We start from the raw sequence: 16,183 nt of genomic DNA, 5'->3' as shown, positions 1-16,183 counted from the left end.
CCTTTACTGCCTTAGCTCCATGCCATCCAATATGGTAGCCACTAGCCACACGTAGGTACTTGAATTTGAATTCAAATTAATTAAAGTTAAATAAAATGATAATTTTAGTTCCTACACTGCAGTGGGTACATTTCAAAAGCTGAATGGCCACGTGTGGCTAGTGGCTACCATATAGAACATGTCTATCGTTCCTCTAAAGTCTACTGACAGAGCGGATCTTGAGCTAAAAACCTGTCTTTCAGATAACCTGAACTCTTTTAGTCATTACTCTTTCCCCAATATATCCTTCTGCCCATAAGAAAACCAAGGTAATGATTTAGGAGGATTTTTTTTTTGTTTCTAGAAGGAATATGTCCACTATAATTCTATATTTCAATTATGACTGAACTAACATTTTCTTGTGGAAAAAAAAATTGAGATAAATCATCTTTAGAAAGTGATCCAGCCATTATCTGTAATTTTGTAAGCATCATATTTCATTTCCCCAAAACTTAGCAAGTAGGAAAATAGATCAAAGAATGATGAAAGTGTTACCAAACAAGACTCAAAATTGTAGTTCAGTGGATTTCCAAGAGCCTTTATTCTTACCTGTACACAGTATGAGGGACATATACTTCTCGGATTGGAAATTCCAGTATCTCTTTGTGTGGGCGTCCCCGGTTTTCAGGAAAGGGCCTCACTGGCAGCATTTCAGGAGTCAGACAGCAATTGATGGTCTCTGGAGCCAGAGATATCTCCAGTTTGAGCAAGCCTAAATTTGGGAAGAAAATAGGTCTGTCTTAGTGAAGACATCATATACAAAGGATCAAGAAAGACTGCTATACTATATTTCTTTTATGAAAATGAGGATAAGTTGTACAAGTATGAGAATTTTGGCATGCTCAGATTATTTCCTATAGTTTGAGAAAAAGCATGTCATGACGATTTTTGAGATTTGGTTTCTAGAACTTAAAAAAGCAAGAAATTGTAAAAATGAGTAAGAACATTAGAGGATCTCTAAAGTCCCTTCTAGAACTACCACACCATAAGTGCATAATTCAGTAATTTCTCTTCATCACAAGCACTAAAAATTGGTGATTTTCACAGTGGGTTCCCTGGTACCCCCAGGGAGCTGCAGAAGTGCCTCAGGGGCTGTCAGGCTGAGAATAAGGAGGGTACACCCTCACCTTCCACCAAGGCACTTCACTGTTTTCTTATGCTAAGAGTTCCATACAATATGATAAAAGAGGCTTCTCTGTTCACACAGTTATCTGATTTTCTGAGTGAGCAATCAAATATAAAGCATGATGTTTATTTATTTATTAAACAACCCTTTAATAAAATAGAAAGCATTAACAGATTTGCCCCCGGACCTAGACCTTAACTCCTAATGCAAAATCCTATATTTCACTTGACAAAAAAACTGCAGCATTACGTGAATAAAGTGCCTAGTTCTAAATAGCTTTGGCATCAGAGAGGATAAAGACAGCCATTCACACCTGGAATTGACTTGACTCGTCTCTGTAGGGATGAAGATCTTTTGTAGTCAGCTAAAAACTTGAATAAGTCTTCATCACTGAGGCGATCTCCTTCCTGCCAAGAGAGAAGTCAGGCTTAGTGTAGATGCACCACAGACTCCTGGGGTTGGGACCAAGGATTTCTCAGAAAATTTTTATTTTTAAGTTTTATTGTAACATGTCTTTCATAGATATAAGGCAACTCTGAAACCATTAGTCATCCTCTTGTCAAATATTATTTCTCTACCACTCCCAACTCACCCTGGCTCTTCAGTCCTCCTGGGGACCGGTCTTTTACTGTAATTGTGAGGACCATCGAGGATCTAGGCCAAAAGCTCCTCCCCATATAACTCAACCCACTGATACTTGTTTACTCCATGGAACAAAACAGAGTAAGTTTATATCTTTCTTCAAAGATCTGAAGATGGAGAGAGCATCTTTCTATCTTTTCCCTCATGTTTTTCATATATCAAATATCCTCATATTTTCCGCATTTGTTTCGGCTAAGAAAGGTAAACATAAACACTACCCTCCATGTGCCTGCATGGGACAGGCATGCTGCCAAGGGATATGTGTGCCCAAGTTCCGTGCTAACCCTTAGAGCAGCCCAGTAAGGAAGGTAGGTAGGTAGGTGTGTCCTATTCCTAAGTACAGATGAGAAAACTCTAACTTAGTTATGCCAAGTACCTTGCCCCCCAAGGCAACACAATTGTGAATATTCCCCCAACAGAGATCCTTTCAGTTCCCTGTGAGCTCCATCATGAGGCATGGCATGCAGAAACCTCAGTATTTCTTCTGCACTTCAGTTAACATAACCCCTTGTTTACATAACCCCTTGACATGTCCCAAGAGAACAGCTTGAGCTTCGGAACATTTTCCAAAACAGAGTCAAACTAAGTATAAGTCAAGTTGTGTTTTGGGTACTAAAATACATATCACGTAAAATTTACCATTTTTGAGTGCAAACAATCTCCAGAATACTTGGAGTTTGCAAAACTGAAACTCTATCCCCATTAAACAACTCTCCATCTCCCCCTTCCTGTAGCCCCCTAGTCACCCTCATTCTACTTTCTGTCGTTCCACTTTCTGTCTCTATGAATTTGATGACACTAGGAAGTTCTTCATCCTTTAAGTAGTCTCAAAAGTTTCTGAGCTAACAAAGAATATAATCTATAATGGTCATACTCAGTGAGGAAGTAGGCATGTGGAGAAAGCCTGCACTTGGAAAAGGGGTGAGATGGACAACTTCCAGGCCAAGAAACCCTGAACCAAAAGGGAAATGGATATTTTAGCCAGACTGTTTTCATAGCCTAATAAATGAATTGCCCATGACAGTTCAAATAGGATAGTTTGTATTAATGGGAACCGATCTTTCTCTTAATTAAAAGAGCTAACATTCACTTAGCACTGGCTGTACCCCAGGCACTCTGGGAAGCACTTTACACGTCTCGTCCTCTCAACCCCCAACAGCCACAAGAAGCAAGTGCCATCAGCCCTGTCTTGTAGATAATTAGTGAGGGTGAGTAACTCGTCCTCTTAGTCACTGTATACACTATTGCTTTGGGCTCCTGCCCTCATGCCATTATGGGGAGACCATTCCAGACACACTGTAACATGAAGAGATACCTGCTTGAAAAAGCTGTTAATGGTTAAAGTCTTGAAGTTGGATCCAACCCCATTTTCCTCCAAGGAGAAGGCTCTTTCAGAAAGTCTTCGAGATTGGGACAAAGTTCTCCGCTCACCCGCAGAGCCTTTCCCTTTAAGGAAAACACTTGTCATTCAAAAGTTTGCCTTCCTGTTTGAATACATAACAGTTATTAACTTTACCATATCTAAGGTATGTTGACACTCACTGAATGACAACACTGAACATGGCCATTCTTGCTTTGAATAATGGTTTCCCTCCCCTTGTCCTGGTTCTTAGACCCTACCCCCCTACCTCCTCTGTGCAGCCCCTAATCTTCCTCTGATCATAGTGAGAGCCCAGGAGCTACTGCAGTGCCCTCCCAGGTGGAGATCAGGGTAGCTGGAGTCCAGAACTGCAGCCAGAACAGAGTCTGGCTAAATAATAAGCTTTATTTAGTCAACAGTCTTTAGTTCTGTTTTATTAGTATATTTACATTCCACTGGGAGACATGTGTACTCCAATGCCCCTGAAGGCATTTGGGATTGTGACCCAAACACACTATGTAAGCCTAAGCACATTCTGGATCTGAGCTTTCTTCTGCTCTTGCAGTGTGGGCCCGGCAGCAGAGCTGAGTTTCTGCCTAGGCTGACCTGCCCAACGGCAATTAGAATGGAGTCACACCCAAATCTGAACTCTTTCACAGTCTGCTTGAGTACTTTTTACCCACTTTGGAGATTTGGGTAAAGATCTTGTTGCTTTTACACTCCAAAACTCAGGGGTTCTGTTGTGAATGGTCAAAGTGCCTAGAACTCTAATGGTCCAACCCTGTCTTTGCACATTCTCTTACCCTGAATTCTTGTCATGATGCTGAACTGGAGCTTCCTGTTACCACTGAGCCCCCTAAACTTGCCACGCTGCTCAGGATTACACACGGCATCTTTGGTTGCTTCTTAAGAATCAGTCTCTGTAGTCAGGTTAATTTCTCCTTGCTTGGAAATGACTGAGGATCCAGCAAGCTCTGTGCCTTAACTATCTAGTTGAAAGGTGTTCTTTTCTATGAAGAACTCTTTTGAATAAGGCTACCTGGGTCTACATAGAAAGTGGCATTAAAAAAAAAAAAAAACCTACATATATTGTGGTGTGATGATCAGGATGGATGAAAATAGAGCTTGTTTTGAAATAACCCAGGAGTTTGACTGGTAATTATGCATGAATAACTCCAGGAGAGCAGCAATACAATCCCTTTTCCACCACTCCTCTGCTAAAGGCAACATTTTGGAAGTGGCAACACTAAGGGATGGATGAGAAATGTCCCGAGAAATGTCCCAAAAATGTGAGTGGAGACATAAATATTTGCTAGATACAAAGACATTTTAAAAAGCAGGAACTCTGCACTAGGTGAGGGGAGATATGCTTGAGAACTCTGTAACCCTTTTCAATAGTTCCAAACCCAAACTGTTGAGGAAGCTCGTAATTCAGATGAAGGGTTAGGTAATGAAAAAGAGAAATATGCTAAATGAATCAGAACAGTAACTAAATATTATTTTGGCATCCACTTTTTTTTCATTGCTTTTGGTAAAACAAACTTTAAGGAACTAAAATTTTACTGAAAAAACAGGGTTGTACTTTTAGAAGCCCTTGCTCTTCTTATATTTAGGAGCCAACTACAGTACCTTTGTTTAACTCACTATAGACTGTATTATTATATTTTCTTGTTTTTTCAAGGATTTGCTTTTAAGAAGTAAATTAACTTTTTAAAGCGTCTAACTGTACAGAAAATTCCAACCAAAAATCTTACTATATTTCAATTCCACAAAGTTATGATAATTGTCTTAGGGATCACTGCCCAATCAAGCATTTGTATCCTGGTTCTGATTGTGTTTCATCCTATTCACCTGCTTCTCCCTCCCCACTCCCCCACCTTACTGCACCCCTACTCCCACCAATCAGCAGCTGACCTCACGGCTGGTACACTGGGGAGCCCTTCCCTTCACACACCGTTGAAAAGCTTACCAACCATGGACTCCACATCGGTTACCTCCCTGTCCAGGGTAGAGACATTGAAGAAACTTGCTAAGCTTATGGGAGCCCAAGCAAAGGGCATCCGGTATTTCCCCAAACGTTGGCAGAAGGATTCAGCTTGAAGTTTTAGTTTTTCAATCTTGTCTTTACTCTAGCAGAAAATGAAAGAGACAGCAGAAACAAACAGTAAGACACTAGCATCAGGTCAACTGCCTCTGCCATGGATCTGACAGCCATCTCCAAAACCCCCATTCTACTGATTAAAAAGAGTGAATAGGCAGAAAAGTGGCAAACTGAGGCCAGAAGTGCCACTGATAAGGAAACACATAATAGAAAAGGGGGAATTTAAAGAAAGGTAAAGAAAGGCTGCATTAACTATTGAATACATTTTCAGCTAAACCAACAAAAAACTCCCCACAGTCTTGGGCTTGTTATACCAGCTTATCAATAAGTACCTTTTTTAGGGGTTAGCTACATTGGATTCATATAAAGAAATCTGGGGATGAAAAGTTCTGTACATCACCTCTCAAGCCCTTAAGACAGCCTTGTTTTCCAAAGATGCCTTGGAAGATTCCAGAGACATCTGTAAGGGCTTCTCACAACTTCCTTATTAGGTTGACAACACCTTTAAGGTATTCATTTTAATTTCAGATTTTAAAAAAGTATCTTGAGTTCAATAAATCTTAACTTGAATCTTACTTATGAGTCTGCAGTAGGATACTATTGAAAGTGAAAACAAAGTGAAATTGTTAGTCACTCAGTCATGTCCAACTCTTTGCAACCCCATGAACTATAACCTGCCAGGCTTTTCTGTTCATGGGATTCTCCAGGCAAGAATACTGGAGTGGGCAGCCATTCCCTTTCCCAGAGGATCTTCCCAACCCAGGGATAGAATCTGGGTCTCCTGCATTGCAGATGGATTCTTTACTGTCTGAGAAGGGATGCTGTCAGGCAAGTCTTATTTCCCAAAAGGCCATGTTTTAAAAATTGTATTAGAAACTTTTGGAAATGGGTACTGAGAAGAGATGTCCTTTTCATAGGCTCAATACCTATGTTGTACTAATAAATTTCTGATGTATGGCAGTCTCAGATAATTTTTAAATAGTCATACCAGAAAGGGCAGTGGCCCATGCTGTAATGAGGCTAAGAGAGTTCTGGCAGTGTACAGTTTTGGGGTGTCTGTGGCCCTCTTAACCAACTGAGTTGGAGCCTCAGAACCAAGGCAACAGGAAGTGTCTTTGTCCTGGTCAAGTTCTGTAATTAGACACTGGTGTGTACATCCTCACATGTGGACTTTGTTGAGTTTAACAATTTATTTCTTTAAAAAGTTATCATCATTGATCATTTTCCCTTCCTTATTTTGTTTTAATATAATTGATTAGTGCTTCATATAGGGACACATTATGGACTAAACTCCATTAACTATTTTGTGGAAGACTTTTGAAAGATATCTGCTTCTTCTAAAATGTTACCAATTAGCAACAGTCAAAATAGCATACCTTTCCACCATCACTTTCTTTGATAACCATGTAGGGTTCTGCACAGTCTCCAATCTCTCCCTGCTGAAGGACTTTTTCAATCTACCAACAAAAATAATATTAAAACAAAGGACATGAATTAATCCATTCATGGGGATCCATCCATATTTTGCAACCATCAAAATAGTGCTTTATGACAGTATCTAATGACATCAAAAGATGTCCACAATATATGTTTTTTATTTTAAAAATTAGTATGAAGAGTAGTATACAGTTTTATAAAAAAGAAAATCATAAAAGCGTATAAAAGGGATGAGAGTAGATACACAGCAAATGTTAACAGTAGTTATCTTTGTATGGTGGGATTATGTACTATATTTTCTTCCTATTGCTTATGTGTATTCTCTGTTTTTAAACAATAAACATGTATTATGCCTACAATAAAAAATGCAATAAAAGTTATTTTATAATACAAAACCCATAAGACATATGTAGGAAGTGAATAGCTCGTTTTCTTTATTATTACTTACAATGTAAAAAAGAGATATGACCTCTGTAAAAGTTAGGTTGGGGACTAAAACCTTCCACTAAATGAATAAATGAACAGAATAAATTATCTGTAATCATTTCCTTTGTATTTCCTATTATGGCTGCATCTCTGGATTTAAGAGACTTGGAGAGGAACTTGAAAGCAGGAGGATGGTGCAGCTTTTCACTTTGCTAACTGGCTGGTAACATGAATGGATGCTACCACCATCAAGCATTTTCTTCCAACTACCTTAAGATGGGGAGGGAGGTGGGAGGGGGGTTCAGGATGGGGAACACATGTACACCCATGGTGGGTTCATGTCAGTGTATGGCAAAAACAATACAATATTGTAAAGTGATTAGCCTACAATTAAAATAAATAAATTTACATGAAAAAAAGAAAAAAAGAAAAGCAGAAATTTAGAATTGCCTAACTCTCTGTTCAAAAAAATTTAACTTAGACGTGGAAGTAAAAAATAAGTGGATTTAGTCCCATTTGTCTGTATCTTTAGCTGAGACAATCCTTGAAGAAGAAATTTAGGTCAATATATCCTAAAAGGCACACATTCTTAACAGGCATTGTCAGTTAGGTAAAAAGTATTTAAACCAGAAATACCCTGGTGATGGAGGGGTGTTTTGTGAAATTTCAAAGGAAGTGGCATGGGGCTGTTTAGTGAACATCTGTATCAGGAAGACTGCAAGCAGGAAGTCTCTCTTCTCAAAGAAGAACATAAAATCCCCTTCCCATTGCCATAGCCTGAAGACAAGGCTGATCCTCTGAGAGACATGCCAGGCTGAGACCATGGACATTTAACACGTGAGATAAAGACTGACCCGTGTTCCTATTAGTCAGTGATCATTCACCTATCATTCAAATAAATATTTGCTGAGTCCCTTCTACAGGGTAATTGTTAGGGAGACAAGGTGGTGAACGTGATAGACCTGAGCCCTATTCTCCTCAAGTTCATGGTCAGGAGCTTATAAAGAAAATTAGAAAGAAAGAAGCTAATTTTTCCATGAGGTCAAGGAATTAAAATGTGGTCTTTAAAATGAACTTTGAACAGAGACAAAGAATCTTTTAACTGGGACACTGAAGCAAAAAACTGGAATGCTATGACTTCACGTGTATAGTGTGGCACAAGAGAGGGGTCTCCAGAATTTGGAAGTAGGAGAATCCACATTTGAGACCAGCAGACACTATTCCCTTCACCGAGTTGGGCAAGGCTAACTCCAGGTACTTTGTGAGTCAAAGCTGCACCCTGATATGACAGGTTACTATATGGTCCTTCATGATTGATGTGTAAAAGAGATGCATGAGTCCGCATAACCATGGCAGGTAGGCGATGGGGCATATCAGAATTGCCTGGGGATTTATTGGAGGTAAAGAGCCCTATTTAGAGGGAAAGAAGCAACAACTGTGGTTTACTGTAAAGAAAAACAAATCAGAAGAAAACTAGGGACTCTTACTGGACAGATTTAAATTTCTTAACTCTACCCAGACAATTTAGAGAATGCTTATCATTGCCAAATGAATACATCTATACATTGAAAAATTTTGGAATACATTTAATAAGCAATAGTCACCCACAGGTAACCACTGATATTTAGTATACTACCTACCATGGGTTAGCCAAAATAAAGTCATCCTCTGAGAAGTGGAGTTGAAAGTAAAATTTGGATCTACAGAACTAGTGTTGGCTTCTTTGATTTCTCAGGCTGGAGAGAATTTACAAATCAACTCCAAGTTGAAAGGCTGCTAGAATGCATTTAAGCTAATTTTCCTGTATGTCTAAGTAATACTGCAATGAAAAGTATACATATTAAGTTTAATAACAACATATGTGTCTTTTCAGCAACAGAATTTTAACTATATTTTCCAAAAACTTACACAAGTTCCCTTCAAACTATAATGACCTTCAGAATCTTTTCAAAATGGTGTAAATGGAGAAAGAAAGGAAATACATCTGTCACTTAAGTGACTTCAATATCACCTGAACTTTTTGGAATCTGTATGCTACTCCCATGTGATCAAGGAGGAATCAATGAGATTATGTACACAAAACACTATGCTAACTAGACAATGTCCCAAACCTAGAATGCTGGGTGTACATGAAATCAAAACATCTGAACTTTGTTTAATTTGAGGGTAAAGAGTCAATGAGACTAATTATTTGGCTTAAGGCAGGTAAAATACTCAATGTGTGCCATTAACTTCTAACCAGCCATTTGGAGTGTAGACAAAGTCTCTGGCCTTCTTACAGTGGTAAAGAGCACAACCTAGAATGAAAGGTCCTTCCACTTAGCACTGCCTACAGTGGTGATAAAAACAGGAAGAGTGAAGCTTGGAAACTAAAACCCACATCTCAAACTGTCAGAGCCTAGATATTTGCAGGCATTTAACTCTGGGTCTTTACAAAATCATGAACATGATTAGGAGAGTCTGTCCAAGATTTTCTCCACAGCAGCCTCCCAGAGCTGGATAGCCGAGGGGGCTTTCCTTGTTAGGAGGAAGGGTGCTCATCCATACCAGGCTTTATTCTGTAGTCACATCTACTCATTGAGGGAGGTGTTATTATCCCAATTTAACAGATGGGGAAACTAAGTCTCAGAAAGGTTAGGTAATTGCCCAAAGTCATATAGGTGCTAAGTAGCAAAGCCAGGACTGAAACCTAGGACTGTATGACTTCAAAATTCAGAGTCATTCCAGCATCCAACACAATTTGCTTGAAAAGGAAAAGGAGGACAGTTGAGAGGGAAACAAAGTGAATCTCACAGAGGACATGTAATACTTTCTGACACCTCTTTCACCCTAAACAGGCACTGGGACTAATGCAACAATGAGAACATCAGAATGTGCAAATCAGACTGTATCGAACCACCTTGGCTACTAGGTAGATGTCCGAGGATGGGTAGGTGACTGAGAACACCGCAGATCTTGCCTGACTGGATGAGGCAACAGAGGGCGTGTGAGCACGCAGAAATCCTTTAAACTGGTCAGAGTTCAGGTCACAGTGAAAATTTTCTGAGATCTGTAAATGAGCGGCAAAATGAAAAAATGAGTTACAGTTGTTCTCATGGTCTAAACATGTTTAAAAAAAAAAAAGAGTGAAGAAGCCCCACCAAATTTCACGAGAAGTAAGTGTAATCATAGACATGGTTTATGATCAGTGGTTGCTGGAAAATCTGATACATATTTTGTCATAGTCTCTAGGTATTTTTGAGTCATTTGAGAGATGTTCTTTGAAACATTTAAATTTTTATTATCCCACCAATATCTCCTGAATACAGTGATGTGCCAGGTACTGCACTGAAGAAAATCAGGGCATTACTTGGGCTCCCAATTAGCTTACACTCAAGAAGGAGGGAAAAGGCAAATATGTACTAACTACAGTGACCACACTGTAGGAGAGAAGGAAATGGCAGACCACTCCAGTGTTCTTGCCTAGAGAATCCCAGGGATGGGGGAGCCTGGTGGGCTCTTGTCTATGGGGTCGCACAGAGTCACACACGACTGAGGCGACTTAGCAGCAGCAGCAGCACAGTGACCACACTCAGAGGAAAAAGCATTGTGTAAATTCCTGAGGGTGAGAGGTCATATCCAGTGGGGCGGATGGGGAATGCTTTCCAAGGGGGAGGTGAGTGAGATGGATAGGCCTTGGAAGAAGATTCCACCAGGCAGAGCTGGAGGGTGACAGGTACCAGGAAGAGAGCACAGCACAGATGTCTCAGCAGCTGGAAAATCTGCAGTGACTTTAGTTAATACTGAGAAATCCAGCTTGACTCTGCCTAGGCTCTCGAGGGAAAGAAAGCAGGTGAGAGCCATACTGAAGAAAGCCAGGTATGGAAGGTGAAGAGTTTGTTTTTAATGTTTCAGGTAGTGAGGATCCATTAAAGATTTTGAGCAAGAGTGTGACATGATGAGAGCTCCATGGATGGCGCACTCATGTTGGACGAGCGGTCCAAATAGTACAGTGTTACTTAAGAACCCTTGCAGAATTGGTTTTCCCTTCACCACTAATAGATTTACAGCCAAGAAGACGCTCCCAGGCAGAGACTGCATTTACCAGCTCCCTTGCAGTTAGGAGTAAGCATATGTGTGTGTTTGTGTATGTGTGTGTGTGTGTGTGTGTGTGTGCACTCACTTGTGTCTGACTCTATGTGACCCCATGGACTGTAACCCATCAGGTTACTCTGTCCATGAGATTTCCCAGGCAAGAATACTAGAGCAGGTTGTCATTTCCTACTCCAGGGGATCTTCTTGACCGAGGGATCAAACCCACGTCTCTTGTATCTCCTGCACTGGCAGGTGGATTCTTTACCACTGCGCCTCCTGGGAAGCCTGTAACTAGATTCTCTCCAATCTAGATACAGAACTGTGAGCAGGAGCAGTGATGGGTCAAACTTCCAGGCTTCAACTCTACCCACCTCCACCCTCTGCTATCTTTTCCCCTTTTCTGGGAGCTGCAGTGGCTGTGACAAGAATGATTTGCGAGAACACATACCAAAGATGCCAGCTTGGGTTCCTGAATGACTGAGTGGAGCAAACCACTCCTGTGCCCCTGCCCCTACCCTGGACTGTTAGTTATTTCTTTGGCAGCTTTGGGTCTTAGATGCAGTACGCTGGATCTTTGTTGCATCAAGCGAGATCTTCCCTCGTGATGCACAGGGGCGGGCTTAGTTGCTCTGGGGCAAGTGAGACTTTAGTTCTCCAACCAGGAATCAAACCTGAGTCCCCTGCACTGCAAGGTGGATTCTTAACTACTGCACCACTAGGAAAATCCCTGGATTGTTAAGAAACAAACAACAGAAAGTTCTCCTTCCTTAAGCCACAAGTTCTCCATATGTGGCCCCCTGACCAACAGCTTCAGCATCACCTGGGGACCTGTTAGAAATGCAAGTTCTCAGGCCCCACTAGATTTACTGCATCAAAAACTCTGGCATTGGGCCCAGCAACTGTTTTAACAAGCCCTCCAGGGGATTCTGATGCCTGTACAAATTTGAGAACTACAGTTTTAAACCATTGAATATGTGTGTGTGTGTTCGTGGTGGGTTCTCCTGTTTTAGCAGTTAACCTATCCTGACTAATACAAATCTTCATAATTATTAATATTTACTTAAAAATACACAACACACTTCTTAAATACTGAGTGGTTATAGTATTTGAGCAAGGGGGCAGAAGTGTCTCCCCTGGTTTTGCTATTTCTGTCCTTCTTTAGGAGTTACAAAATGACTAAACATTAAAACACTCATGGAAAAGTCTTTTCAATTAAAAGCATGTTATACTTGGTGAGGACTCTACCCAATGGCAAATTTAGACTTTTATTGCACCAGATGCCTTCCATTCACAATAAAATGCAAAAACTCCCAAACTCAGGAAACATTACATGCACTGAGCTTGTTATAGCCGTGTGTAAATTGCTTTGCTTTATGTGTAACCCCATATGTCACTATATCAGTTCTCTGATTCAGCCAGGCTATCAACTTTTCCTTCAAGATTCTTCAAGGAACATAAACGACAAACATTTCCAGGTCACGTCTTTAAAAACTGCAAAGGCAATAGAACTGGACATATCAAAGGTCATTTGCTTTCAAATCTAATGTGTTTTTACTGCATAGAAATGATATTTAAAGAAATGAACCCAAAGATTCCATGAACAATATACGATGCCCTCAGGGCTGAGTTATTTTTGTTTACTTACCTTTTTCCTTTCTTTAACATCATAGAGGGCAATGCTGGCAAACAGGGGCTCAATTTCTATCTCAAACCTGTCAGAGAAAGAGAGAAAAGTCTATATGGATTTAACTTTGATAATTTTGAGATTTTTGAAAATGCCAAGATACATAATCTGGTTAAAAATGTAAGTAGTTTCCAGAAGTATTTGGGTAGCTCCACGCATATGAGAATCATATGAGAATATTAATAGAGCAATATGAGAGGTTCATAGAAAATTCCTAATCATTTGAGATCATGAAAGTGCTTGCTGGTGGCCCTGCAACAGAGAGCATGTGGAACAGATTCTCCATCTGATCCCACATGGCACTTCTTACTGTTGTAGCTGCTGGGTTTTCAGAGGATTGAGTGTGTCTTAGCTAAAGGTCTTGTTTACAGTTTACATTTTACTGCCAGAATAGGTAGCTCTTATTATTCAGTTTTAAGGGCTGCGGCTTTCAGCTCGTACAAAAAGAAAAGTTAAGTTGCTTTTCTTTAGATTTATAGTGGGACCTGCCAGAAGGAAATAAGGTTACGATGTGTGTGAATGTCTGGTCCTTCCATTGCCAGGGGAGCTTCTGAACTGAGGTGGAGACAGGGAGCTGAGCACAGCTGATCAACACTGAGGTGTGAGGGTCCAATGAGAGCTAGAACGAGCAGCTCTCATACTGGCCCTAATGGCCAATGCCCCCAGAAATGGTGGGCTGAAGACAAGAGAAGGCAACCCCAAGCACAACCCTGCTTGCTATAGGATGCACATGGAACAGACATGCACTTTCTAAATGTTTCAGGTTAACATACAGGGCTTCCCTGGTGGCTCAGACGGTAAATTGTCTACCCGGGTCTGATCCCTAGGTCGGGAAGATCCCCTAGAGAAGGAAATGGCAATCCACTCCAGTACTCTTGCCTAGAAAATCCAATGGATGGAGGAACCTGGTGGGCTACAGTCCATGTGTCACACAGAGTCGGACACAACTGAGCAACTTTACTTCACTAACAACCTATGATGCTGCCAGCTAAGAGCCCTAGTAGTCAGGCCCTGGACCACCACCACTGCAGAAGTCACGCAAATTAGGTCAAATTCTGTTTTCAAATGTATGTGAGAGAATGGATTTATCACAGCTTTGTCTAAAAAGAGAATTTTTTAAAGAATATGTGGACAAAGGTAACCAGACAAAAGAGTTGGTCAAATGACACCTTGGAAGTGAGACAGTGGGCATGAGAGAAGAGTCACAGACACTGAGTCAGAGAGACCTGGGCTCTCTTCCCTCTCCCAGTCTGGCTAATTCTGGAATCTTCATTGGGTTACTGACTTTCCCCAGTTCCACTTACTTCTAAAATGAGGAAAGGATACTTACTCTTCCCATTTCCTAGGATTGTTGTAAGGACTATGAAAGACAGTATGTGTGAACAAACTTTATAAACAATGTCAAGGAACATGGTTATTCATAGTAGCCAAAAGGTGGAACCAAACTCAGGTGTCCATCAAAGATGAGTGAATTAATAGAATATGGTATGTGCATACAACAGAACATTATTCAGTCTTAAAAAGAAAGGAAATTCTGACACATCCTACCATATGGACAAATGTTGAAGAAACTGTGTAAGTGAGATATACCAGTCACTAAAGGCCAAACACTGTATAATTCCACTCCCATAAGGGAATGGTGGAAGAGAGAAATGGGAGTTATTGTTTAGTGGGTATAAAATTCCAGTTTGGGTAAGTGACAAGAATTACGGAGATAGATGGTGGCAATAGCTGTACAACAATGTGAATGTATTTACTGCCACTGAAATACTAGTGAAAAATGGATATGACAGCAAATTTTATGTTATCTGTATTTTACCACAAATAAAATTTAACATTATCATTTAATATTTTTTTTACTACATATCATTAACATAATTTTTACTATTCATATTTAAACATTCCAGGTTTACCTATAAGAACTTGCTTTCGTTTGTCCAGTTTATTTAAAGTAGTGAAAGATACATCTCCCCTCTTGCAGGTATATGTTGGTACGAATACAATTTAAGACACTGGAGCAGGTCAAAGACTGAGAAAACACTACAGTTCTCTTTAATTTCTGCTTTGGCAGTTTGGGGAAAATATCATTATAAACTACACTTCACAAATTTCGTCAGGAGAAATCCAAGTGACATGATTACTTTTTTAACAATAGTCTTAGTGGCCATGTCTTCCCATCTGTGAGAAGAGCTGCCATTTACTTAGAGAAAACACCTAGGAGGCTGAGTATCAAGCATCAGAGGATAGAATTCCTCCAATCCCAAAGAGCAGAGTTACTGCAGCCAACAGTGGCCTGATGCACTTCCTGTGGGAGTGGGTGAGAGATTCAGACAATAGGGTGGATTTCCTGAATGATGAATGCAGAGGGGGATGGAAGAGCCACTTCCACTTAGTCCTCCTGCTGAAGGGCTAAGAGTTTCCCCCAGCTGGGTCAGATCCCAGGGACCAGCGTTTGCCCTTATGTACCCACTGCTCAACACAAAGCTGGCTTATTGGCTGCTCATCTCTGTACAAGACAAAAAGTCCTAACTCCCCCACCAACTGGTAGCATTGACTCTAGGAGAGTGCTACAACACCAAGAGAGCCCCACAACTGTGTAAGCAGTCATGCTGGCTTGTGTTCTGAGGAGAGGAATTGGGGAGGCTCCACATTAGAATCGGAAATTTACAGCACGTAGGAACTCTGGGATGATCTGGTCTAACTACTTTACTTATAAGAACTCAAAATTCCAGAGAAGTCCCCAGGCTGAAATACAGTCTTGAATCCAAAATCCAAGTGCCCTAACGGCAAACCAAGTGCTGCCTAAGAGGTTCATGAATTGACTTCAACAGATGGATGACTTTCCTAATAGGGTATGAAAAATTTTTATGCCTACATAGTTTTGCCTAGGTAGAGCATCATGGAAAAAGCAAGAGAGTTCCAGAAAAACATCTACTTCTGCTTTATTGACTCTGCCAAAGCCTTTGACTGTGTGGATCACAACAAACAGTGGAAAATTCTTCAAGAGATGGGAATACCAGACCATCTGACCTGCCTCCTGAGAAATCTGTATGCAGGTCAAGAAGCAACAGTTAGAACTGGCCTTGGAACAACAGACTGGTTCCAAATAGGAAAAGGAGTACGTCAAAGCTGTATATTGTCACACTGCTTATTTAACTTATATGCAGAGTACATTAGGAGAAATGCTGGGCTGGATGAAGCACAAGCTGGAATCAAGACTGCTGGGAAAAATATCAATAACCTCAGATATGCAGATGACACCACCCTTATGGCAGAAAGAGAAGAAGAAATAAA

The 16,183-nt window shown here is 40.5% G+C and overlaps 1 protein-coding gene across 8 annotated transcripts in view; it reads right to left on the bottom strand.

Annotated features, from left to right (window-relative positions):
- DOCK8 (dedicator of cytokinesis 8) overlaps nucleotides 1-16,183 on the bottom strand; it is a 233,762-nt gene that overhangs the window by 117,239 nt on the left and 100,340 nt on the right. For all 8 annotated transcript variants that reach the window (XM_010860673.1, XM_010860679.1, XM_010860674.1 and 5 more), the window contains 7 exons: nucleotides 12,851-12,917; nucleotides 10,031-10,180; nucleotides 6,645-6,725; nucleotides 5,137-5,296; nucleotides 3,123-3,253; nucleotides 1,479-1,572; nucleotides 589-751 (listed from right to left, as the gene is read on the bottom strand). In XM_010860673.1, the coding sequence (XP_010858975.1) occupies nucleotides 589-751; nucleotides 1,479-1,572; nucleotides 3,123-3,253; nucleotides 5,137-5,296; nucleotides 6,645-6,725; nucleotides 10,031-10,180; nucleotides 12,851-12,917 (846 nt within the window). The remainder of the gene's footprint in view (nucleotides 1-588; nucleotides 752-1,478; nucleotides 1,573-3,122; nucleotides 3,254-5,136; nucleotides 5,297-6,644; nucleotides 6,726-10,030; nucleotides 10,181-12,850; nucleotides 12,918-16,183) is intronic.

Source organism: Bison bison, unplaced genomic scaffold (assembly GCF_000754665.1).
Source record: "Bison bison bison isolate TAMUID 2011002044 unplaced genomic scaffold, Bison_UMD1.0 scf7180017864469, whole genome shotgun sequence".
NCBI lineage: Eukaryota > Metazoa > Chordata > Mammalia > Artiodactyla > Bovidae > Bison > Bison bison.
Note: the sequence above shows the minus strand (reverse complement) of the source record. Positions and strands in the feature narration are given on the sequence as shown.